The 25,747-nt window shown below is 35.6% G+C and overlaps 1 protein-coding gene across 2 annotated transcripts in view; it reads left to right on the top strand.

Annotated features, from left to right (window-relative positions):
• Positions 1–10,423: 10,423 nt before the first annotated feature.
• The window catches only part of LOC120958522 (roundabout homolog 2), a 37,157-nt gene continuing 21,833 nt past the window's right edge, over positions 10,424–25,747 (top strand). The window contains exons 1-2 of one of the 2 annotated variants that reach the window (XM_040381392.2): positions 10,424–10,527; positions 16,791–17,099. In XM_040381392.2, the coding sequence (XP_040237326.2) occupies positions 17,015–17,099 (85 nt within the window). In that variant the 5' untranslated portion in view covers positions 10,424–10,527; positions 16,791–17,014. Of the gene's footprint in view, positions 10,528–16,776; positions 17,100–25,747 lie in introns of both variants that reach the window. The other variant, XM_049608354.1, reaches the window with a different exon arrangement.

The following is a 25,747-nucleotide window of genomic DNA, read 5'->3' as shown; positions in this document are numbered from 1 at the left end:
GTCAAATCTCAAACGAATTTAGTTGGTTTTCATGTTCCAAATGAAAAACGTATGCAAAGGATCATAAAACATAAGAGTAGCGTATTTTGAACGTAAACCTAAAAAGGAAATCAAATTTCTTGGAGATGATATTTGTTTTTGTTTACAGCTCTACGTGGCCCGCATGATAAACAACATCAAAATTAGGCTGTTGAGCGTTTTCATATTTAATTATCCTTTTAAATACTCTAATCTACCACTATCACATAGGTTGTTTTCTGATATTTTAAGCTGTTTTGGATTCGGGTTCAACAAAAACTTGCATATTTCTTACAGGGTAGTAAAATATTGCCAAAAAAACATGACACATTTGTTTCTTCCCATTTCAAAAACATCTGCAACCAGTATCATGTTGATTTATATAACGATATCAATAGCCGTTCAGAAACAACTCTATCCTTTCATGTTGTAGGTTGGCCTTTCATGTGTTGTGTTTTATCCCCAGCATAAGGACATCCGTGTAACATTTTCAGGTACTACGCACACGTATGCGTCAGCCCCAGTTGGTCACTTGTGATGAAAATCACGTTTATCACTTCGGGTTTTTGGGGAGGTATCGGAGTTTGCTCCAACTCTTACGTTCCAGCGACGGGAATGGGAGTTGTGTCTTACTGTTTTATCATCTTACGTTTGTAGGCGCTTCGTCTTTCGAAATGCCAAGACATTCAGTCACAATCGCGTGGCCTTTTTGGACACAGCTGCTGCACGCTGCCCTGGAAATCAATTTATTTTGTTTGGAAGTTGGAAATATTGGCAATTGGTTGGTTATAGCGCACAGTGCGGGTTGTTTCTGATTTTTCGTTTGATTTAGATTAGCAACGTAATTGCTATAAATAAGGTCCCAGGTTTCTTGCCTTTGTGTGAAATTGGGGATGTGTCTACTGTCGAGCATCGGAAACTGAGGAGAATGTCGGTCGTGAGGGATGAAAAGGAACTGTTTAGTTTTATGGATTTGGGATAGGAAGGAATTTTGTTAAACTGGATAATCAGTTCAAACCCAAATCAAAGAAGCGAGATTGAACTCCATATGCAACTAACGATTCGAGCTATTGTTTCATTCTTTGATGTGAGGATGCGGGTTGTGAAAAATAAAAAGACTTCATACAACGACTAAACAGCTTATTCACAGGAATTGGGGATATCATGCATGCTTTCTGTTTGATTTTCCCTAGTCAAAATTTTTAAGCTAATGCTGTTTGAATGTTTTGCTTATTTGTTTTGTGAATTATATAATTCTTCTGACATGGTCGGGTTTATAATTAGAATCATTAGTCTTTTTATTTCGTTATTTGTTTATCGGACCGCGTGGCCCTCTCGAAGCATTCAGTACAGTACATAAAATTACAACATATTCTCAAAATATATGTATACGTTCACGTTCATATATGCACAAATACATTTACCCGGTGTCATTAGCATCATATATAATAAGGGGAATTACATGAATAAATTGTCCATTTGAATCACTATCTTTAACTTTTGTGTTATAAAGCGGTACACGAAAACTCAAATTATGATGAAATCGTAAATGAAACGATTTCATTAGAATGGAGGTGATCATGAAGGCTCTAAACACAAAGGTACAATTTGAACAATGTTGCTAATTAATTGCGACTACACGCATTTCTAATTGCTTGGTATGATGTTATCCTGAAAAGAACCCTTGTCGAAAAGAAATCCATTTGCGTTTGAAGTGTCATAGCAATTGTAAAGCACGTTTTGTAGTTATTTATGAACTTTCACCCTGACATGAATGTTCATATAAAAGTATTTCAAAGAATGTGTTTGCTTGTTGGGTACGTGCAGTCTAAAAAAACAAGACGGTGTCTTGAGATGTTCGAAGGTTATGTCTAATGATGCTCAAGAGTGAGGCGATTCATTGGGTAAAAACGTTAAAAAAGTATTGACATTATTTTTAATATCCTCCTTCCCAGCGCATGGTGTACTGACTCAGCATAGCACCTCATGGTGGCTGCCGCAACGGGGCTGTTATAACATCTCAGTATCAGAGAAAAGTTTAAAAAAAAGTAAATACAGGAAGCGAACCGAACCCCTTCATAGGACGTTGACGATGATGTAGATCTACGCGCCATTGCTAATGGAAGATGTTCCGCTAGGGGACACATGGCGCGATAGATCTACGTAATGACAACGATGTCAGTGGAAAGCAAGCTTATAAACTACTGCTTCCGAAATGATAAGTCTAGCTTATAGGCTAGGCTAAGGCTCTTCGGTGTTGGCATTGACTATCCAATCTGGAAGCCATTGCGCGTATTGCCATAGTACTTGATCAATTGGAATATCTTAGAAGTAAGTAAGAATAGAAGAGTATTTCGTGCATCTAAAGCGTTTGTTGGTCATTTCTCTCAGGTAACATTTTTGTTCCTTAATAATGCCCAAGAAAGCATTTGAGCTCTTCTCTATCATCATTGGGCAGTGTTTACAATATCTTTTGTGCATAACGACCAGATGCCTCTCCAGGCAATTTCAAATACACAATTGAGAGAGGATAGTAAAAAAAATCGCAAAAGAAAAAAAACTGTACCAATGGCAAAACAAAATGTTTCAAAAAGAAAAGAAATAGTGAGAAAAAATGCTGAAACAAAACATTCCCATCGCCACAGGACACATGTCCACCTACGGAGTTATGGTCCTTTGGTTGTATGAAGCCTTGCAAAGATTTAGGATTCTATTTTAGAGGAAAGTCGAACAACACACACACAGGCTTTTATTAAGAGATGCTTGTTGAGAGGGTTTTTTGGTAAGAGAAACAATCCACTTGAAACAACGCAAGAGAATATCCAAAAATCAGCCACTTGCTTATCTCCCGGAGCGACATCCCATAGAGCACCGGGTAACTGCACGAATAGGCTTTAGAATGGGTTCGCCGTTGAAGTTTGGGACCGAATTTGGCTCAATGATTTTTGTTTTGTTTTGAAACAGAAAAAAATTTAGATGTGCTGTGTGTTTTTGCAAAGTCCAAACAATCTTCGCATTGTTAAGGGTACCATAGTATTTATATGCAATCCCTAGGCAATCATAAGCGATTTTGTGTGAAATTTTGACATAAGCGTGTAACACGATCTCCCCCGAGATACGTGATACTATCATGAAATGGCTGGTTGAGTGTGCCATATTCTCTAGCAATTGCTCCTAGCTATCATTTCAAAGAAGGCCGGGGATGGATTGGGACAGAGTCCCAGCACCTTTTTTGACAGAAGTGAAATATCGCAAACCATGTTTTGTATAGCAGTAAGCATAACATGTACATGCTTTGGTTGGGCTATTAATTTTAGTTTACACAGGTAACTGGTGGCAAATTCAGCATTAGTTGTCAAAAATAACTGTTAGTTTTGCTATAATTATTAAAGTAAGTTGTATGTGCGTCAAATGTGTCACAAATTTAATGTAGCTGTTTGTGGTTATATTAGCTTTTTGTTGATTCAATAAAAACAAAAGCGACAACTCATGAGTAAAACGAAGTTTGATTTGATTTATACTTCATGTTTTGCCTTCATGGCAAAACACTAGCACTAGCGTACTGTATCGAGTAACACTTTAGCTTCAATTTATCTTCCATATCCACTCGCTACGGAAGGCTTTTCCCAGGATTGCACAAAGTTTACGCTAGATAGGGGCGGACGGAGTGGTGCTCAATAATTGGCACCCTCGATTACTCGATTTTTGTCATATGGCTTTCGCGTTCTCTACAGATGGGACACTGTTTAACTTGCAAAGCGAAGCACCGAAAAAAGGGAACGTAATTACAAGGTCGTCACAAGCGCCTGAAGCTGGGAAATCGAATGGGAATTGAATTACTTTTCTATTGCCACCTTCATCATGTTTCTCGAGGGATTATCATGCGTGCGCACAAACACCGAACGGGGGATGGCGTTTGCCATCAGAGACAAGGACTTACAGGGGGTTCCGGTACCGATTGCCGGTAACAGCTGAGTGCTCGAAGAAACTGTTGAGTATTGTTTGATTTTTAATGGCCACTACAGATGAGTGGCTATTGTTTCGTTTGATTAATGACGGGACTCATGAGAAACATTGTATGAAAACATATTTTAAATGTAAAACTGTTTGAATGTTTATTTGCCAATTGATTGACAAGTAAGCTCTCTTGATGCTGCGTTTAGCAATTAAGATACATGCAAAACTTTTATGCGCACTGCCAGATGGAATTTAAAATATGTACAGAAATATGGTCGATGGTATCTATTATCAAAATCTTGAAGTTTGTTTAACAATGTCCTCAAATAATGTTATTTTTTACATATGTATATTAAAAGTTTACTCGTAATATTAAATATAATTTACCATATTTACCATATTGAGACTCTAGACGTCATTTAAATAATATTTAAAAAATATTAGTTAGTTAAATTTGGTAAAACTTTGAAATGTTTTCTGGAAACCTAACACGATTTCTTTTATATATTGTACGTATTCGGATACTCTCGAACTTACTAGATGGACTATAATTGCCTGCCAACTATTGAGCTTAGGCTTATTGACACTTTTTTTTCATACAAAATAAATTCAGATGGATGTGAGGTTCTCCAAAACTGTTTTTAGACAAATGCTTGCTTTTTCATAAAACTTGAACTGCAACTGCAACTAAAAATCATGTCAACTACGAAACGTTTAACAATTGAATTCCTGCTGTAAATAATATGGAAAATTAGTTCAATAGTTGATTGAGATGCTTATTTAATACCTTAAATATTGTTGCTTTTCAATACTAAAAATACATAAAATGATTTGATTTAGATACTTTGTTTTCAATTTTAGATTTTAAGTTTCCTATTTAATTCTACACGCATTTCGGCGAGTCAGCTTTTGTAATAGGTGTGTGGTGTGTATGTGTTTTATGTTCTCACACTGTCTATTAAATAATGTCTGAAAAACGTGTTTGAAATGAGTGTTTGTGCGTTTGCTTCTTGTATTCTAATGAAACTCATCTTACCGTGCTGGCTGTGTCATGTCGTTTAAGTGGATTCTACTTTTCAAACACCTACTTTACCGTAAGAATAATGTAACAACACTGACTACTTCACGACAGGAAGCGGTATAATTTCTAAATTCAAACGGAGGGATGCAATAGTGAGGAAAAGGACCGCGACCATATTTAAACTCGCAGTGTGAAGACACAAGCTTATCCGATCGAGGACTCTTGTAAATATAGCTTGTACCGCTCGTTTTAACTGCAGTGGGCTGTTCAGACACGAGTCTCGGTCTCCCTTTTCCAATCGACCACGAGTTGTCAGCTGTTTGTAATAGCGGGTCGAGATTTTGGGTTTTGAAGCACCGCGACACTTCTTCAATGGAAATGTCCAAAAGACCCTCTTCCTCAAATGGTTCGACGGTGGCGTTTCTTTCCCTCTTGGCACAGTGCATAATGAAAGTGTCACCAGGGGGGCAAAAAGTAACCTTTTACTAAATCCCGCACACGTCCTGAACATAAATAGCACCAGCTCACGAGTTTCCGCCGGTGCATGGCGCACATAATTTATGTAAAATACATATCGCTAGTTACGCAAGCATTTGTTTTCGTTTCTCACTTAGCACCACAATTCTTGGCACGCAGTAGCAGTTGTTGATTTGTTTCTGTCATTTTATATTGTAAACAATTGAAAATATATAGAAAAGAAATAACTAAAAACTCTTTTTCTAATAAAATTTCTTACATTCTGATCAAACTTTCAAATTATCAATAAATTGTTCCCCACAGCACCAGATGGTGATGATATCCATGATTGACCCAGTGGCACTGTAGATGTTATGCTAAATTTTATCATACAGTTTTCAATGCTTGTTGCTCTCGTGATGTACGACTCCAAACGCCACCTCTGACTGTAGGAAGCAGCTCGTGAAATCTTCGCACATTCATCCTTCGTTAAGGGCTCTAAAGAGCTTATTGATTTCGAGAGAACGAACATAAATTAACGAGCTAAATAACTTAATCCCTCCCGGCTGAGGAGGACGACTATCCAGCAACAGCTAGCTAGGCGTCGATGTTGGGAGAAAATAAACGCAATAGGATGGAGCTACGGTTAATGTAGCTCAAGCAAACGCAAAACAAAAACACTTTGAACAAATGGAAGAAGATGCTTATGTCAACATAAACATGGCATAATTTTTAATGTCAAACGGTTGACAAGGAGTCGGAAAAGAGAGTATCTGTTTCTTTGAAATTGATGGGTCGATCTATGGCTTGGGAGATTTGAAGTGGCTTAAGAGAATGTTTTCAATGCTGCCACTTTGAAAGATACTTCTTGAGATTCGGAAATATGGGCACAATAATGGACTTTTATGCAGCTTAAAAATCATTTAAAAATATCTATGTAACTTAAGTTGTATTGTAAGTTTCTTTAGTTTAAGCAAAAAAATCACAAAGCATAAGGTACTACAATCTTGAGTTGAGTTGAGAAACAAAACTAATAATTTTTGTACAAGGTGAGGTATTAAATTGAGCGGAGATATTTTTCTTAAATCACACAAGCAGCTGTTGAAGTTCTTGGATGGAACGGTCCTGATGGGAGTCGACACCGTCCGGTCTTGTAAGAGTTGACGCGTCTATCAAACATATCACCTTGCCTCCTCGGTGATGAATACTAAATTTATCCATCATTCCAAATAAATCATTCCATTTTAATTCATTATAATCTTTTTTTAATTTAAACATGGTCTAATTGATTAAAATATTAAAAAGCCCAATTGTTTAACATTATAACCATTCAGCTGTTACCGCGAAGCAAACTAGTTGAGCCGCAACTATAGGGAATTAAATTCCACCAATTCACATGAAATGGTTAACATGAGTATTAACGAAAGATAGCATAATGATAGCCCGCGAAGAAAGTGTAACTGAAGTAAAATTTTATTGTAGGTAATGTTTGCAGCTGTCCATGCAACCATCTGACCTTTTCCACTCGACAAGTTCAAAGGCTGACAAACAATACGCACTGGTCGTAAAACTGAACAACCATCCAGCATTACAAGAATTCTAATTCCTTCGTTACGGTTTCAAAGCCCATTCAAACATTAGCAAATGCTTCTCAAGGATCTTCCCGAACCAAAACAACAGAAACGTGTTAACAGAAAATCCTTCGAAAATCATCCCAAGCGTTCAGCAAAAGAAGGACGGTGAGTGCTATCAAACAGACATAGAAATAAACCGACAAAGGACTTGCTTAGCAGATCAAGAGAAACAGTATAACCGAGAAAGTGAGAAAAAGGGAGACACATTGAGAGAAAAAGAGAGAAAGCATATTACAAAGGGAGAGAGAAAGAGATTTTTTTAACACAAAAAAATCAGGATTAGCACCTGCTTGTTTTGGTACAATATTCCGTTTTTGCTCGCGAATGATTTTTACCTGGCAGGATGGGTTCGACAAATGAGGAACATCATGTAGAATAAAGTCGTGAAAGATTGTGAAAATATCATGTAAAGCAGTGGTCTCTAACCATTGGTATGCATAGAAATTCGATGCATGCTTAAGTTTGAGCAAATGAATTACAATACGTCTGCCATATAATTTTTTTTGTTGCAATTTGATATCTTTTTGAAACACGTAATGCTTTTCAGCCTGTATAAATTAATAACTAAGCACCGTGGACACATTTACTATTGTTACCTACTGTTGATTACTTTGAGATGCTTGAGATACAACATTGAGATATTGTTTTTAATTGGTTTTCAAGAGCATTGACTGCTATGCGACTTCAAATTTATAACTGCTGAAATGGTCTATTTTTAACCTCATCTTACAGGTTCATTCGGGATGTTGTAAATAGAATGTTCCTAAAATTTGGACAGCATTTTCAAAACAAAGAGGCTCTTGCAGAAAAGGGTATTCGCATAATAAAACATATTTTAATCCGATTTAAACCGATTTTGTGGTATTATATGTTATTATGGCGATACCGTCACCATATCGACGATTGCCGACAGTGCAGCGGTTGTTATGTGATGAGTACGATCATCAGCCTTTATGATGATGATGATAAGGCTCCACATATTCTATTCTACGCGTGCTGGCGTTTACCGCCATCTCCAGTTGAAGGGAGGACAGTGTGGGAGTTTGATACTGGAGTGAGAGATTAAATATGAGGGATAAAAAATAAAGTTATGGTCGAAGGTTCCGAAAGGATGAACCAATAGCCGGTTGTCAGGAGGAGAAAAAAAACAAATTACACCGATACGCAAGGATACGCGTGGCTGTTCCTAGTGAGATAATAATGGGTCATGGGCCCAGGAGACATTTTGCCTTTCAGGAATGGGGTGTATTGCTACTTATCATTGGCAAAAGGTGATAGCCAGCGTTGGGGGTGGAGCAAAAACGTGTGTCGTTTCAATTAAAGTTACGGTCATTAGGATTAATTTGATTATGTAGGAGGATTAGAAATGCGTAAAATCGTCCTGAAGATTACTTTATGGCGTATTTGGGTAGATATGCGAGTTTACTTCAAAGTTTTACGATTGCTGCTGCTGCTGGTTCCTGTTGCTTTTGGTAGTTTAATTTTGTAATTTGCGGTGTAGCACGATTTATTTAACTAGAATACTATCATATATTTTATCTTGCTGATATGGGGGTCTTGTGAAAACAAGTATGAATGATTTAAGAATGTAACGTGTTTCTGAAGCTAACACATCTTGAATTAAATTATAATATTAGTTCCAATTTATAATAGCTGGTTGTTATAAAACTAGGTTAACTTTATAGTTTATGTATATATTGAATACGTATTATATTTTAAAACCTATCTTACTTAGTTCTGTCATGCATATAAAGGCCAAAAACCCTTTTTGACTTCGTGTGATGTTTTAAATTTACTGATTGAACAGCTTGACTTGAATTATACTTAATTTTTTAAAGAAATGTTGCACCCTTTGGCCTCATTTTGAATATGAGCAGCATGCATTGAGACATTGGATTCAACGCAACTGATTGTTTGTTAACACACGGTTCACAGTGAAAAAATAATGATCAACGGGGAATCACACGAAATTGCAATAAATTCATTACTTTAATATGTTTTACAGTCTAAACAGTTGGGGAATTGAATACCCCTTATTTTGGTGTACGAAAAGACATATTCTGAAAAATATTTAATGATATAGCAAAAAAAAACAAACCAAATTACATGTTCACTTTCACGCAAGGTCTAAAGCAACCTTTAGAGATGTAATAGTCAAAAGTAAATTGAGTAAAATTTTACATTTGACATCACTTGTAACATACAATGACGAGAGAAATATGTGGTTAATTTGTATTAAAAAACAATGGTTAGGGATTAATGCTACGTTAGATATTTATTACCGGCTTTTACACGCTTTGTTTACGTTTCCTTGCGATCACTCATCCGGGGCTCCATGGAATAGAATGACCTCGAACATGTTTTTCCGAGATGCTTATTTTACTGGTTGTCCTGTCGTTCAGTGCGTATTGCTCCCGGATATCTGCTGCGTCGTAGCAATGGAAACTCGCGTCAAGCGTAAATCACGTAGAGCCTTTATTCGCCGGTTCATCCGCGCCGGTGCATACCCGAAAGCCGATCACGAAAGAGAACAGCTGTTCGGGAAAACAGGGTTTGATAGTTGAATTTGGTTTTACGTTTTTGATGTTGTTATTACATAGGTTATAATTATATTTAAAAAAACGAATGCCCGCACCAAAACCCACCATGAAATATAAACAGAAATGTTAATTAAATGTGATATTTGACTGTGTGGATTTTTCCATTAAGATTGTTAAAAAAGGTTGAAAAAAAAATTTAAAATGAAAACAATAAATTATGCATAAATATGCCTAATTGTTGCCTATGCCTAACTAAATTTTAGTACAAAGTACATTGCCTAGTCAAATGAAATTGATCAAAAGATATATGGTTCACATGACAAGAAATTAGAACAAGGGCTATAAAGTGCGATGTACATATGATTTATACATGTATCTTTTATTAGTTGCAGTATGGTTGGAGTTCTGAGACTTAAGCAAAACATCCATTTTATTTTGTATTGTTGGTGATTAAGCAAGTTTTGGAAACTTTGGTAAATTCAATGTGAAATTAAATTCGATTAAAAATTTGAAATTAAATCAAACAGTGAAATTAACATGCTATGCGGTAAACTAAGATTTGGTATGTATTAAAATTATATTTATTTTTGTGTATATTATTCCAGAAAAATACTGCAAATTATATAGGTCGTATATAGTCAGCGAATGATAAACAAAATTGAAACCTGCAATTAATACAAAAGTGGATGGAAACCCTGGATGCGTCGCGATTGATGATGCGTTCGGGTCGGATTCGTTCGGGTTTCAAAGCGCCAGGAAAAGACGAACAGCATCACACGCAATTATTTGTTAGTCGTAGTTTGTCTTTCAAAGTTGACGGTTTTGCATTTCGGATTCTGTGAAAATGCGGTGCTGAATCTTTGCTCGATTATTGAGTGATTACGGCAACAGCTAAGGTTTTGTGAGTGTTGATATGTTTATACTACAGCAAAAAATGTTCCAGCCTTGAATTATGTTAATGTTATTGTTAATGTTTCATTTTATTTGTTCGCCACACAACTATATAAATTAACAAATCAGCTATAAAAAGGTTATGAGACTATGTGATATTAATAAAATAAAAATATCATAAGCAATGGCAGTTATTTCCGCATAGCTTCAGTTCCCAATCAATAAGTACGAATGGATATAGCAGAATGTTTCAATGCGTGTTAGTTTATGCGGATGGTTGTGTTATACGGATTAAGAGAATAACTGTGAATGTGTAAAACAGTGATGTAATTTTGAGTCATACTGGAAAATCTACTCCTTGCATGATGATATGAAGGGAGATGTTTTGATTGTTCCGTGATGATTCGATCGATTGATTGAATGATGGAACGGATGATGCAGTATCGTCAGTTTTACTATAGTTTTATAATTCACTACCGTAACAGACGACTGTTTGAATAAATTGTGCGTATTTGTGTTGAAATGAAAATCGATTGTGAATTCTTTAAATATGATTAATCTGAAATTGTAAATCTAGTAAAGTGATTTGTTGTGTATATGTCACAGTGAATGTTATTTAAGCTACGACCAAAAATGTTGTTTTTACTATTAAATGTTTGAAATTATAAAGTGTATGAAAATTGTGCGCATTGTGATGTGAAATAAAATACTTCTCCGATGAGAAAATAGCTTAATAGTAACCTAGGCAACAACCCATGTGAACATACAGCAAAGGATTATCGTTCGTCTTTATTGGCGGGAACAGCTTCCAGAGATTTGCTTCATACATAACCTCTTGTAGAAAATTTTAGCAAACCATGGTAAGCAAGTGGAATAGTATTTACGCGGAGTTAAAAGAAAATCTTTTGGTCTATATATCATATATACGAGGATGAGCTCAATACAGTTCGGAATTATGTTTAAAGCAAAAAAAAAAGAAGCAATGTACTGTTGATCTGCAGTACATAGTTGTCCCATGCTTTACCCGGTTTCCATGCCACGGTAGTACTATCAACGTTTGATTTAAGAATTGGAAAGTGAAAAAGGAATGATAGGAGTTATAGCTTTCCGTACGAAAGGATTAAGAACAAATTTTTCAGGATTATATGGTGATTACTTTGAGATCTCTTTCCGTTTCGAGCGAAAACGTTTTCTCGTTTTTTCTCCAAATCTTGGATGGTGAAATGAAAGTCTTTTATGCATGTTTCATCCTGAGCTCTATTACGTGTTCTGGAAATTCAGAAAAGTTTTCATTTTTATAAGCATTACTATCATTTAATCTCCATTGTTGTTTTACACTCATATAAAATTTAGCTCAATAGAGCGTTTTGAATTAGTTACCATTCCGATATTTGGCAATAATATTTAGAATGAATGTTAGTAAAGCCATGACCATGGGATAATTGTAACCAAAATATTGTCAACATATTCTCAGAAGTTGTTTTTGTTTACAAACCAGGGCTATGCAATTCGATCCTGTAGTGGAATTAATGGCGGCATTAATAAAATATTGTGATTGTAACAACTCTTGATTGACAGATGGAGCAACAAAGGACCAAGTCAAAGCAAAGAAGAGCGATAGTGTTAGGAAAGAAAGCAAAATAAGGTTCATGATACCCCTGAATCATGCTATACCAGCAATAGGTTGGGTATAAAAAAGCGGAAGAGCATGAAAGACGATCTGAACTCTTCTTAATTTTGTGCCGGCTCTTTGATGTATATCTCGATGGCTTATTGCCCGGTTTGTTGTTACAACTTCCGTAAAAATTGCATGAACTTGATGGGTGTTTTATTATTAAAATATTCAATGGGCTGTTTTCTTTTGGCCCTTGCCGTAGATGCTAAACATATGACGTTTGTTTTTGTTTGTGTTTGACGAGGTAGCTGTAGTTTTTTTATAAATATAATCACAAAGTCCATAACTTGCAATGTTGTATAAATAACAATAAAAATGCTGGGAATGCATTTTTTCTAAAAATATTATTGCAAAAATAGAATATTGCTTGATTGTAACTAATAAAAACTGTAATCAATGCAAAGTAAAGAAAGAGATTATTCGGTAGAAGATGTGTTGTAGCTAGAAACTCGAATAAGAAATAGTTTTGTCGTGTTGATATAGATCAGGTATACCAGGAGCAGAAACGACTTTTGTATAACTTTCCTCAACATTGAACATTTTTACAGCATTAATATTGCATTAGGTCAGAACTGTAAATTGAAACTTTTAATTTTGAAACAGTTGCTTGTTGATGAAACAGCAGCTCATCGTGCTTAAAAGATGTGTTTTTTCGTGAAAAATTTTTTGACTGGATCACAAAAAGAGAGCGATTAGCAACAACATAGACAAATATTGACGCACAAGCTGTGTCTTACCAAGCTGATGGCAAAAACAGCCAAGGGGCAATGCAATTATTGGCCCAAACGGAACAGCACATGGTCGTGGATGATGAGATTTGCGGTAACCGCAACAATTTCTGGCCTCGGTTCGCGAAAGTTAAACAACAGACAACAGCTAGAAGAAATGATGAATATTGTTTAGGGCGATATTTGGGGAAGAAGGGTAGTTTCCAGAGAAATTTGGAGCAAAATGTGCAAGAAAACGAAAACGGCTATGCTTAGCTACTGATTCTAGCTAAACATTAGTCTAAATGATAGCCCTAAGGCGTCGCATTAGCATTCTTCTTGCGAGTGGTTGTAGGAAAAGTGTTGATAAGATGGGAGGCTTTTGTTTGATTATAAGTATAGGAATAATTAGATGAGGAAGTACAATGTAAATGTACGAAACATAAGGTGGCTTTACTAATAATGGATTGCTCGATTTATAACAGAGTAATTCGATTAGTTAATGAGAGTTTTTGATAAACTATATTGTTGTACACTTGTATAGTTTGTACAATGCACTTAAAACAATACATTTGATGTGGGTTTTCCTCAAGACTATGAAGCCATTATTATTCTACCTCTCCCCGCACCGTCTCCTGTTGTGTTAAGGAAAATAAATAAGAGGATAAATAAATAAAATAAATAAAGTGTTTGTGGGCTAAGAGTGTTTGTGGGTTAGTACTACTAACGGATTATAACCGTGGTCGGAATATTCTTCAACTCGTTTAATTCTTTGTATTATCTACTAACTATGAAATATGCTGGGTCTTTCTCAGTCGATAGAGAAATGAGCCACATAGTGATTCTTTGTCTCCCTACCACAATTTTGCCATGCTTCTGCTTTGCATTGGTGATTAATCTTATTGCCAGATCAGCAGTAAAAACATATTCACCCTCTTCGTACAATGACGGTAGGACCAGGAATTATTGTGGGAAAGGTCGCATGCGTTGGTTCCCGTTTTGGTATACTTTTTCAACAACTTACACTGGCTAATCGTTCCGAATCGTTTGTGTGTTTTCTTAGCTCGAATGCCAACCAGCATGCAATAGTTTTGTAGTTTGTTTTCCTTTTATTTTTTCAATGCGTGCAACATACAGAAGGCGGAGAGTGTGCTTGCTTTGCTCGGGAAATCGGTACTGCCTAAAAAAAGGTTGGGAGCGATTGAATACGTTGCAGAAGAGCTGCAAAATTGTTCGCAGCTCTATTGCCAGCTTCTATGATTGAAAGGGATCGCATTGGAAATGGACTAGGTCTTCAATTTTGGGATTGAACTGACCCCAGCTGTACTGTATGTTTTGTTTTCACATTTCAGTTTCTCTTTCATTTCTTTTATCATTCCATCCACCCTGTGTCGAACTGTTGTTAATGTTACGATGAGGTTTTTTTTGCGCAAGTAAGGAAGGGCAAAGGAAATTTGAAAACCGAAAAGAATCTTGCTAGAATCCCATAAATTAGTCATAGAATCTAACGTGGCATTTTTGTTGAGCTTGATTCTTTGGACATAAAACGAATGTATGTGTAAGCGCTGGGAAATCGTTCGTCTCTGTTTCCTGTTTCTTTGGTTTACCTGCTGTATAATGATATCTTTGTGCATCGGGTACGCTTTTTGAAGTGCAAAGAAGTGTCCTTAGATTGTATATTGTATAAGTGAAAAAGTCATGCTGCTGTACTGAAAAGTATTAACACAAATTTATTTAGATCACTCGAATTGTTGGCACTATTAGGAACGTTTCTTCAACAAGGATACATAAAACCAGTACAGCCATGCTAAGTGTGAACTGTCTCAGCTGTTATAAGGAAAATGTCTGGTGACCGTTTGTGTGTAGAAGAAAGATCAGCTATAAATAGAAAGAAAGATACCGGCGTGAGCAATTAAGGCATTTGCTACAAGGGAGACGCACCATTGATGACTAATGCAAAAGCGGCCTCTAAAATTGCGTGCCGATGACACACGGTCTACGCGTAGAATGGTTGCTTGCGGAAGAAAGTGGGGTTTGAATGAACACATTCGCCATAACAAATCATGTACGGTTTAACAGCAATTTGTAGTCCAAACTAGGGATCAAATGGAACAAATCTAAAAATCTCAATGCATGTTTTCTTGAAATTATTAATTTGTACGTTATTTGTAAATGATTACATCTGCTTTCAAGCGTCTTAAGTTGTACGTAACAAATACAGTATACGCATAGGAGCATACAACAATATGTTAAATGCAAATTTATGTAACTTTTTATGCGTCCATCTTAAAGACCTTATAAAATGATATATTAACAGATGCCTTCTGGAAGAGAAAGGATTGATATAGGTTTCTTGTCCGATTAAAACTTTTTAACACAACTTATGCGGATTAAAACTTTTTTCCCCATTTATGTTGGAATGTTAGAGAAGAGTTGACTAGGATTTGTTATGCTTTGGTTTTTTTTTATTCTGCTGTATGCATTTGCTGTGGTTTAGTTGTTACAATGGAGTCACACTAATGCTGATAAACGACAGCATCAGTCTGTTAGCGCATAGCCCAATAACCACCATCCGCCGTCTCACAGTTATTATTCATATCAACACGGTAAGAATTGACTACGGACTGCCACCGGAGAGTTCAGGAGTGTTGTTCTGTTTGTGCTCAAGTGTCGACGGAAAATGTGGAGAGTGCTATTGAAAAATCCTCTGCTCGGTCTCGGCTGTTTACCAAGCATATGAAGGTGCGTGTTGCAGTGGAATCTGTGGATTCATAAAGCAGCATGAGGTCGGATTGGCTGGAAGGTACTGAGTTGGGTTTCAGGATATATCTCGCCAAGGATCACGGGGGGCAACAATATTGCTTAGATGTTTTTTTTCATTCTTCACCTCAAGTTTACCTCCTACTGCAAATTGTTTCTCTCTTTACGTTTGTACCCAACGCACCTCAAAGTGCCCTGGAAGCCGCATAGACAGATTATTTTCCTTCGAGTTTAGAAAGCAACACAGAAATACAGCGGTTTAATAAATCAGCATTAGCGGCACTGTGATACGAATGTGAAAAGAGATGAAAAATAAAATTCATTGAAGAATTCCAACAATGGAAACGTCTTTTGTGAAGCGTTAAAAATGCCGAGGTTTTTCTTGCTCGCGTCATGCTTTATAACCAATACTTTCATGTTCAAAATCGTGTGAAATTTATTTCTTCATTTGAAAAAAATACAGGAAGCTTGGTTGTCAAAATGTACTTTAAATTACCGTTCTGGCCTAATGTAAATAAACAGAGATACGGGAATATTTTCGGTGTGTAAGCTCGTAAAATGTTTACTAAATTTCAAATCGAATCTATTTGTATCGGTGATGTTGATGTTAAAGATAAGATTCCATAAAGAGCTATGTTATATTCCACAAGTCAGCTTTCCATTGAGCAGCGATGTTCCATTCCTGCATTACTTCAATTTAATCAAGCTCACAGTATGAATACAACTATGTTCCATAAGATTACATCAATCGTCTCAATGACAAGAATGTGTAGTGGAAATACATCAGATGGCTATGTGACAATACGCTGTGAACCAGACATCAATGAGATTGCATACTAATCAAAAGATATATTGTGCCACTCAATCAAATTCGCAGTGAACACTGAATACTTGGGATAGAGATAGTGACGACGTAGCACTACCAAAACATAAGTGAAGTTTTGCTTCATCGTATAAAAGAGCCTTGTAACACGTATTGCAATGTTCCACGTGGTGTCAAAATGTTAAAATATCATCGGAAATGAATCACTTTAATCGCATAGCTCTTTGATAGTGTTTAATCGTGTATTTTTTTAAATGTTATTAGGCAGTTTGATTTCATATAATAAATAAATAGTTAATATTTTGCAGTGTAATAACCAAAGATAACATGGAGATGATTTCGAGGTCATGATAATACTCTTCCATAGCAACATGGATCGATAATTAATATCAGTGAACACAGTGTAGTGGAGTGAAGGTGTAACTGAAACAGCATATATGTTATCTGAAACAGCATATATGTTTGAGCATTTCATACGACATTGATATAAACAACGAAGCGGGAAAGATAGGAAGGAGTGAGGGTAATCAAAATGACTTTTGTCACTAAAGATGGCGTGCATCATTTCGTGGCTTGGTTCCTGTTATCTTTGAACGCGATATCTTCGACAGTGCTAGGTAAGTACTTGTAACAAATTATATCATTTGGTTGAATGGAATGAAAATGTATGGCAGGACATTTTTACAGATACTTTATTCATGTATGGCACATAATTCTGAGAGCATCGTGTTGATATTGGAGCTTTTTCGTAGATATTGTTTCATGCGTTTTAACATATTAGTTCAAAGTATTCTTTACATGTTCGAGGACCTTTGACATAATTTATTTTGTTTTATTTGCACGTATTTGGCATTTGTTCTTCTTAGGAGTATTTCAGAGCTTTAACATATTTTGTTTTTCCTAATCACGTCATTCTCACCACATTTGCATCAAAATTTGCACACGAAATCTCGATAGGATTAAAGTTAAGTCTAAGTGGGAGCCATTAAAGAAGTTTTATTCGATTTGATTGAAAAAAATAATTAAAAAATTCTTCGTGTATAACTTGAGTCGTCTTCCGGTTGTAACATCAATTTATTTACTAACTCCGTATTTTTCACAGAAAACAGATAAATTCACACAGGATGCTTATTAGCTTTCATTATTAGTATTAGCCTTCATTATGCCGTCGATTCAAACCATGCTCCCCACTTCTCGTATAGAAATCCCCTCCCTGGTCATCACATTGCACTCTTCATACATATTGGTTTGTTGGATCGCATCTAGATATTTTTGAACATCAGTTCTAATTTGGACTCATCTGTCCAGATATCAGTTTTTCAACAATCTTACGATATATCTGCATTTTCTTGATCATATTGAAGCCAATTGGCTTTGTTAGTCTTGCTGTAGCTCGGGCGAGGAACTTGAAGGACGCCACATCTAACGAGCAGTAAATTACGAAAATTGCAATGTGATAGCTAGGGGGTGTTTATCTTTAGGAGTAGCGGGAAAACTGGTGTGAATCGAAAGTACAATTATGGCTTATACCTTTTTTAACATTCTTCATCAATACTTTGGGATACTTCTATAAAAAAATGGGGTTTGGAAACTAAAAACATGTTCCTACAGGCTAACATCTCAACACACACAATCAATACAAAAAACATTTCTCAACTAGTATCGTATAAAACACCTTACATGTCCTCCATGAAGTCTAAAGAATAAAAGATAAGACTTCTTTTTGAATGAGAAGAAAAATAATCCATACCGCAAGAATAAGTATTTGTGTAAGTTTCCCCCTTTGATTCCACATATTTTTGATTAAACCCAAACCCAATGTTTTCCTTCTGGTAGTCTAATTAATTTTTGAAGCTAATGCTTTCTTGGAAAAGCGCAAAGAAGGGTGAGATATTGATCTGCTTTGGTTCTAGCTTGGATGAACTTGGGTTATTTTTCTTACATATCTTACATAGAATATTCGATGATTTTGATGTTTTCCGAGTCGTTGTTTGTATGTTAAAAATAAACAGTTGTGATACAATCAAGTAATGAGCAGAATTAGAAGCGACAAATCAATGAATGGTGTTTCATTATGTTGTATAAATCAGTTTTTGAAATTTTATTTAACTCACCATATGTGTTAACTACAGCGTGCTTTAAGTGCAAATAGATATTCTTAATCCAATTAAAACTAAAATAACATAAATCTACCATCCTACAAACTGTTGCATATCCGAGCATTATGGTCATAGTACATTTTAATCCATCCCAACGCAGCATAGGGATTACGACACAACTGCTAGCCACACGCGCACATGCGGGGAAAAGGGTCCTTTCAAAGAAAAAAAGTGGGGTGATGTGACGGCAGGGTCTCTAGAGTGTGAGTAACGAAAGGGAAACAAAAAGGGAACTATAACGAATTGATCCAGCTAATCAACCAGCGAATGTTTCACAAAGAGACATTTCATAATTTTGTGTATCGAACTGGGATCTGCTCATGAAGGAAAAAAGCGGTGTAGTTTACTGCACGAATCTAACGCACGAATCTAACGGTATACGGTCAACATTGTCATGATAAAGGTGAATTGTTCAAACGAACCTTTCAATATTCACCATGCTGCTAGGGGATTTCTTCAATTGTTAATGATTGAAAACATCGAAAGTGCGTCAAAATGCGGGAACAGCGGCTTAGGGTTCCAAAAATGGGGTTCGACTTTTGTCACACACCAGGTGGTAATGTCACACAGTGATGTTCCGCAAAACCAAATGAATAGTTGGTTGTTGCACAAAATCTTTTGTGAATTGCGCTGCATTTGGTTGAAAAGATCTAGTAAGAAAAAATCGGAGTCCACATCTAGTTTGTTTTATGTTCAAAATTATCTATCAAAAGAGAAGAAAATGTGGCAGCTTTTACGATTTATTAATGTCCTTTTTTGATGTTGTATATATGCTGGCAAAAAATAATTAATTAAATCTGTAAAATCAAAGGAACAATATACGGTATGAAGAAGTATGAAGTGTTGGTTTGCCATAGTCAAAGAAACATCTTGAGCTAAAATACCGTGTGAGAGCAGTTTCTGAGCCTTTATGCTGATAGCATCTTATTTACACTTAGCTGGTTATGTTGACGGTTACTTTCATCCGGAAATTCAACGTACTTAAAAAAATCGTTTAGAATTTTATGGTTACGGTGCGCTGTGTAAGGATACAGTAAGAAAGCCGACAAGCATCAACTCATTAGGCTAATGAAAAGATCTGCTTGAGCAGATTAGCATGAAAATAGGAAGACTTCCCGTGCCGTGCCGTAGAGCTCAGAACCGGTGCGACTAGCTAATGTTTTGTTTGTTTTTGGTTGTGGTACATTGGAAAATTGAAAGAGAAGGCCGCTAAAAAATATCGAGATATCAAGTCCAGTATATGTTGGTACAAGAGATATTTTAAATTATGTGCGAATGATTATATCAGTATTAGTCTCGTCATGAGATGTCACATTTTGGAATACTTGTATAAAGGATGATTTAACTTCCCATAAGACTCAGAAGTTTTGTAAAAGGTAATGGAAAAATGTAATGTATACTCCCAACAAAATATCTAAGTACGATTCTTCGATTATATACACGTTCGATTATCATACATTAATTAAAGGAAAGTAAATGATGGATGATGAAGTCGTAGGATGATTCCCGTGAATGAAACAGTCATTAGTTAGTTGTTTTTGGTAGGCAATAATGTAATACTATCTCCATTAAGGTAATTATTGGTTCCATCGTTCCACTTCTATAGAGTAGGGTATTGAGATTAAAAGCTTCTTTGTTAGTGAATGTTGTATTTTTTCACAAGCCAAACCATTGATTGATTATTGGTAAGCATACGCATTTAAGCTGTTTCTTTTTTTGTACAGAATATATAGTTAATGTAATACAAATACATATTTTTTCATATTTTAAAGTTATTTTCCTTACTTTGAAGAAAATGGCTACATTCAGAGGTATCGAAGATGCTGCGGGCTCAACATCTTCATAATGCTCTTAGATTTTAGTAAAATACTTAGTAGAGATTGCAAAATGTGAGTAAATAAATAAATCAATGATTATTTGTGAAGGAACTTCTATTACATTTAACACTAGAACCGCCGATGGGACTTTTTTGTCCCATCGCATTCCAGAAAGGTGTGTTATTCCGCTTGCCATCGTGACAACTCATTCAAAATTTCTGACTTGTACTTGTAAATGTATTTATTTTTAACGATCTATTGAATGTACCCATAAACAAAATTGTATCTCATATGGTAATTAAAAAAATCATTTTCAACCTAAAACCGCCATATGGGACATTTTTGTCCCATAAGCAAAATTAATTGTGATGGCTGGCATCCCTGCTGTCACCGAGTGACGGGTGTACTTGTGCAAGTCTGGCAGCACTGGCGTGTACGCGTTTTCGTGACAAGGCATGTCAATACGAATAGAACAATAAAAGTGCGCGAAAGTATTCAATTACATACGTGCTTTTACTTTTGCTTACTACGTGCTTATGTTTTCGCTATATTCAATCGGCTAGTCTATAAAAGCATTCTACCGTACACTCTAGCGCAATTTTATTAGTAGCACTGGTTCGTCTGAGTGTCCCTTATAACGATTTATTATTCCTAATTATGAAGTTTATCAATTATTTTGCCACATGAAACCCTTAGGAAATAATTAACATGTCTAAATATGTACACATAACGAATGGGGCAATATTGTCCCATATGGCGGTTTTAGTAAGATTGAAAAGTCCGGCGGTTCTAGTGTTAAAGTATACAAGTTGATCACAAAAACATAACATAAATGTGTTTTTTTCTGGAAACGAGCCTATAACAACTATAGGCTTAAATAATAGATAAATGAAAAAATGAATTTTTATGTTATATTTTTCAGATATATTTCAGAATCAGGTAGGGTATCTTCAAAATTGATCAAATTTATGAGCAAAACAAAATTTCAATCTTACGCACCCTAGTGGATCTAATTTTACTATTAAGGGAACTTCTAAACTATTATTCAATAAGCTGAAACCACGTCCACTGTGCCATATATTTAAAAAATGTCATACACACTTAAAAATATTTCACGACCTCGGTTAAAAATACTGCCGAAATTTGTCGGCTCTTTCGATTCTTGCTGATATGTCAGTTGAAAAATCCCAGTAGCCGAAAATCAGTACCATTTAAAACTGAAATATCAGTTAAATAAATATTTCAACCGAAACTCGGCAACCCAACTTGCCGAGAACATACGTTAACACTGCTGTCACCGAGCTCGTCCGTCAAAATAACCGAGATTTCAGCTTTACTGTTTGGATTAGCCGAGGCTCGGTATTTTATCTGTCATTCGCCATTCTGTTAATCTCGTGCTAATGAAACGAAAACTTTTCGGAGTGATGTTGTGATGTAAAAGTAAAAGTGTAAAAATATAAGTGAAAATGAGTCTCTCAGCGTGATAAAAAACCGAGTATCAGTAGCGTGCGTTCGAGCACGGGTATGGAACGGGGTTGGGGTTAGGAAACTCCATCAGCGCACGCAATCGGTGCTCTTCAGAGCGTCACTCGGAGCAGTCCCTATTGAAGGATCATATGTGGAAGCTAATCCGATTGGTTCAACCTTAGCCAGGCCGTTCAGACTTCCAGGATTCATTTCCGGTCACCTACACGAGTAAGTAAGTATCAACACTCGACCACGTAAAATCTAAACAGGGTTCACTCAGAGTTGTTTCACTCTGCCCGCTTTACAGAACCGTGCCTGTACCAGTGCCCGCTCCTTGCCCGGCTCATTTTCCTGTAAATATACCACATCCAAACGCTGTGCCCCATCCAGCGGATGAACCAATGCCTGTCCCTACGCTTCACACCAGAAATCTCATAAGAATAGGGTGACTTTCTGCCGTCCTGCTACAGTAAGGGGCACGATAGTGACATCATGCTGCAGAAGGTGTACACCGGCCATCATCATAGGCTCAGACTGCTATGACTATTTCTCCCAGTAAATAATATTATTTATTTATGTTACCTAAATAAACCCACTTGATACGCAAATAAAACCACTAAAATAAAGATAAAATGTTTTTATATTTAGCCGAAATCTCGATTTGCTCTAACCGAAAATCTCGGTTAAACGTAAACGTCAAAACAAAATGTCATTAACCGAGATGTCGGCAACAGAAATTTAACCGAGATTTTGCCGAGATCTCAGTTGTGCAGATCTCGGCAAAAATTAACCGAGATTCGGCAAAATTTTTTAAGAGTGTGGGTTTTGGATTGTACGAAATGTTAGAAATGATGCTTACTATTCCTAAATTTACGGCTGCATGAACCGTCGTTCCAAATGGCCAAGATAGTTTTATGTACGCATCAGGACGTGGAAAGCAATAGGATGTGATAAAATACTGTAAACCTCTTCAGTTTTCAACGTTTTTTATTGATAAATTTTAAATCTTACCCTTCATGGTGTCCATATTTCCCATATGAGGTCTTACCCGAAAATTTCAATACAACACGAAAATAACATGTTTTTAATTCAAGAAAAAAACATAAAAGTCGATAGAAACATAAAAATTTCAACACATTTTCTGATAAAACATGAGTGTAGCTATTCACATTTGCATGGTTGCTGTATTTATACATCCCTAGATGTTTAATATTTTCCTTAATGTGTCCGTCTTTGCCTACCTTTCCCTATCAATACAAACAATATATGAGGAACCGTTCAGTTCTTTACATTCACTGTTCTTCTAGAAATAACTAATTAAACATATAATTTAATCATTGCTCGACCAGCTTTGCGTTGATTTACTTTCTACATGCCGTGTAATTAGTTGGTTTACTAGAAATTGATTTCGATTTGCTTAAAAAAATTAAAATGTTAATCTAATCACTAGATTAAAGAGAATCAATCACGAATGGTACAAGCAATATTACGTTACAGCGAGTAGTGTGTGAACTATTAATCTGTTTTGTTAAAGAATTGTTTTCATCAGTGAGTCATGAGTATGACTATCATGAGTATCTGAAATGAAGCGGAAGCCAACTAAGAAAAACTAGAGGAGGAGTTGTTGCTGGATGTCACGAAATCAGACATCGTAAGGGTTTCGACTAGTAAACGAATAAATTAAATTGTGGCCGCCCTTGGTTGATGCTCTTGAACCAAATCATCCGAGTGAATTTCGCAAATAATTTGATAAATGTCCGCTTTTTTTAAAACGAGACATTAAGTACAAAAATGCAGTGTAATTTGAAAGAGAAATTTGTGCAATTTCGTCGTTTGACCCATTTCAAGAGCGATGTTTTGTTTGTTGTAATGTTCTGTCATCTTGTCACATTCAGTAATAGGATTCTAATATCCCAGAGGCATTGTAAGTCAGTAACAGACAATAGAGAAATTCACATTGGCTCGAGGTAATGTCTGTTAAAATGTAAATGTAATCTAAAGGCAAATTAAATATAGATCCAAAAAGAACAATCAACGGAGATACATTTATTATAAAACATTTAGAGCTTTTAAGAGCAACTCCAGATTATTATAATCGAAGTCACACCAATTTTTTATTTTTGTTTTCAATAAATGATGAATATATTAACAAATAAACTATAAATAGAAACGAATAAAAGAAATTTAATGAATTGAAAGATTTTTTAAACATTTTAAAGTTTTACACAAATAAAGCTGGATCTACCAAATGATTTCAAAATGTGGGTTGAATATCTTTTATATCAGAGTTACATCTGGCTTTAATACATAAAGGGATTGTGTAATACCGAATAATTAAGTAAGTAAGTTGTACTTACTATACTAGATTATTTTCATAATTTACAGAATTCATTATGGTGTAGGAGTAAAAAGTTTTGTACACTTATTAAAATTTAAACAAACAAAAAAAATAGTATCATATGAAAGTAAGCTAATGATAAATGTATATCTTTTGTAAACAAATGATTTCTATTATTGGGGCCCTTTCCGTTTGAAGCTCGTAGGCCAAGGTGGATTAAAAATATCAGGTGGTGGATTAGGGCCTTTGGGGGGTCGCCATAGTTGAGGGACTTTACGTCATTTTAGAACCGTTATCCATTGGTTTTCGCACACAAAGCTTAGCAAATAGAACAGATTTCTTTATTCTTATGTGCATTTTTGTGTGTCTATTGATTTTATCGAAAAAATGAAATATATTAACAAAAGATTTGATGATTTGTTCATGCACGAAATTTAAAATCATGTTAGTATGAGTTCTAATCTTAAGTAAATTGATCATGCGGCTCGTAGATAATGAGGAATTAATGTAAAAATTGAAAAAAATAATGATTTCTTAATTTTTATCATCAAAAATGTCAAAAAACACAATGAATTATAGAATAAATTCACGGAATAACGCAAAATAACACACTTGACTCCATGTTTTAATGTTAAATAAGAACTCGCAAAGTCCAAAATATATTTTAAAGAATATTTATTCGAAAAAATGGGGTAGATAAATTATATGAACAAATTTAATTAATGTAAACAAAGTTTGAATCCTGGGGACCTTACGTCAAGTGACGAATTGTCAAAATGCACTATCCAGTCAGACAGCCTTCTGTTAAATTACCCATTCGAGCAGTTTTGTGTCTGTCATAACAGTAATTTTAGAGCAATTTAGCGGTACGAAGTGTTGTCGTTTGTTATCAGTGAAAAGATGTAAATTAGAACAAAAAGAGTATTGTTTTAATGATCTTTTAGTGGAAGAAGACATCGGCGGCGTGTTTAAAACTGTTAAATGTAAAAAACAGCCGAGAAATTGCATTTATTAGTGCTATTTGTGCACCACCTTCTCCGGATGAAGCGACTGTTCAAGTCGAGTTTGCTTAAAAAATACATGGTAATCGTTTGTATAAGTTAAGGACAATGATTGAATAAAAGCATTCAACTGTAATATAATACATTCCGTGTTATTTATTAACATTTTGGCCGACAAAAATAAAAATAAAATAGAGGAAGGAATAGGATCTGTCAAAACTGCTCGAATGGGTAAATTAACGACTGCTAATTTACCATTAAATTACTCTTAAATTACCGGTAATTTAGTGGTAATATAGGGGTAAATTAAGTCCGATTTGTCTGACTGGGCAGAGTCCACCACCTGATATTTTTAAATCCACCTTGCTCGTAGGCTGAAATTTCAGCCTGTCAGCTGTTTGCATTGTATAGCAGTTTTCGAGCAGCTATCTAAGTGAGTATAATATACAGGTGGGCTTATCCCAAGGTGTATGAATTTAGAAG

The sequence above is a fragment of the Anopheles coluzzii genome, chromosome 3 (assembly GCF_943734685.1).
Source record: "Anopheles coluzzii chromosome 3, AcolN3, whole genome shotgun sequence".
Taxonomy (NCBI): domain Eukaryota; kingdom Metazoa; phylum Arthropoda; class Insecta; order Diptera; family Culicidae; genus Anopheles; species Anopheles coluzzii.
This window is presented reverse-complemented; position numbering and strand designations above follow the sequence as displayed.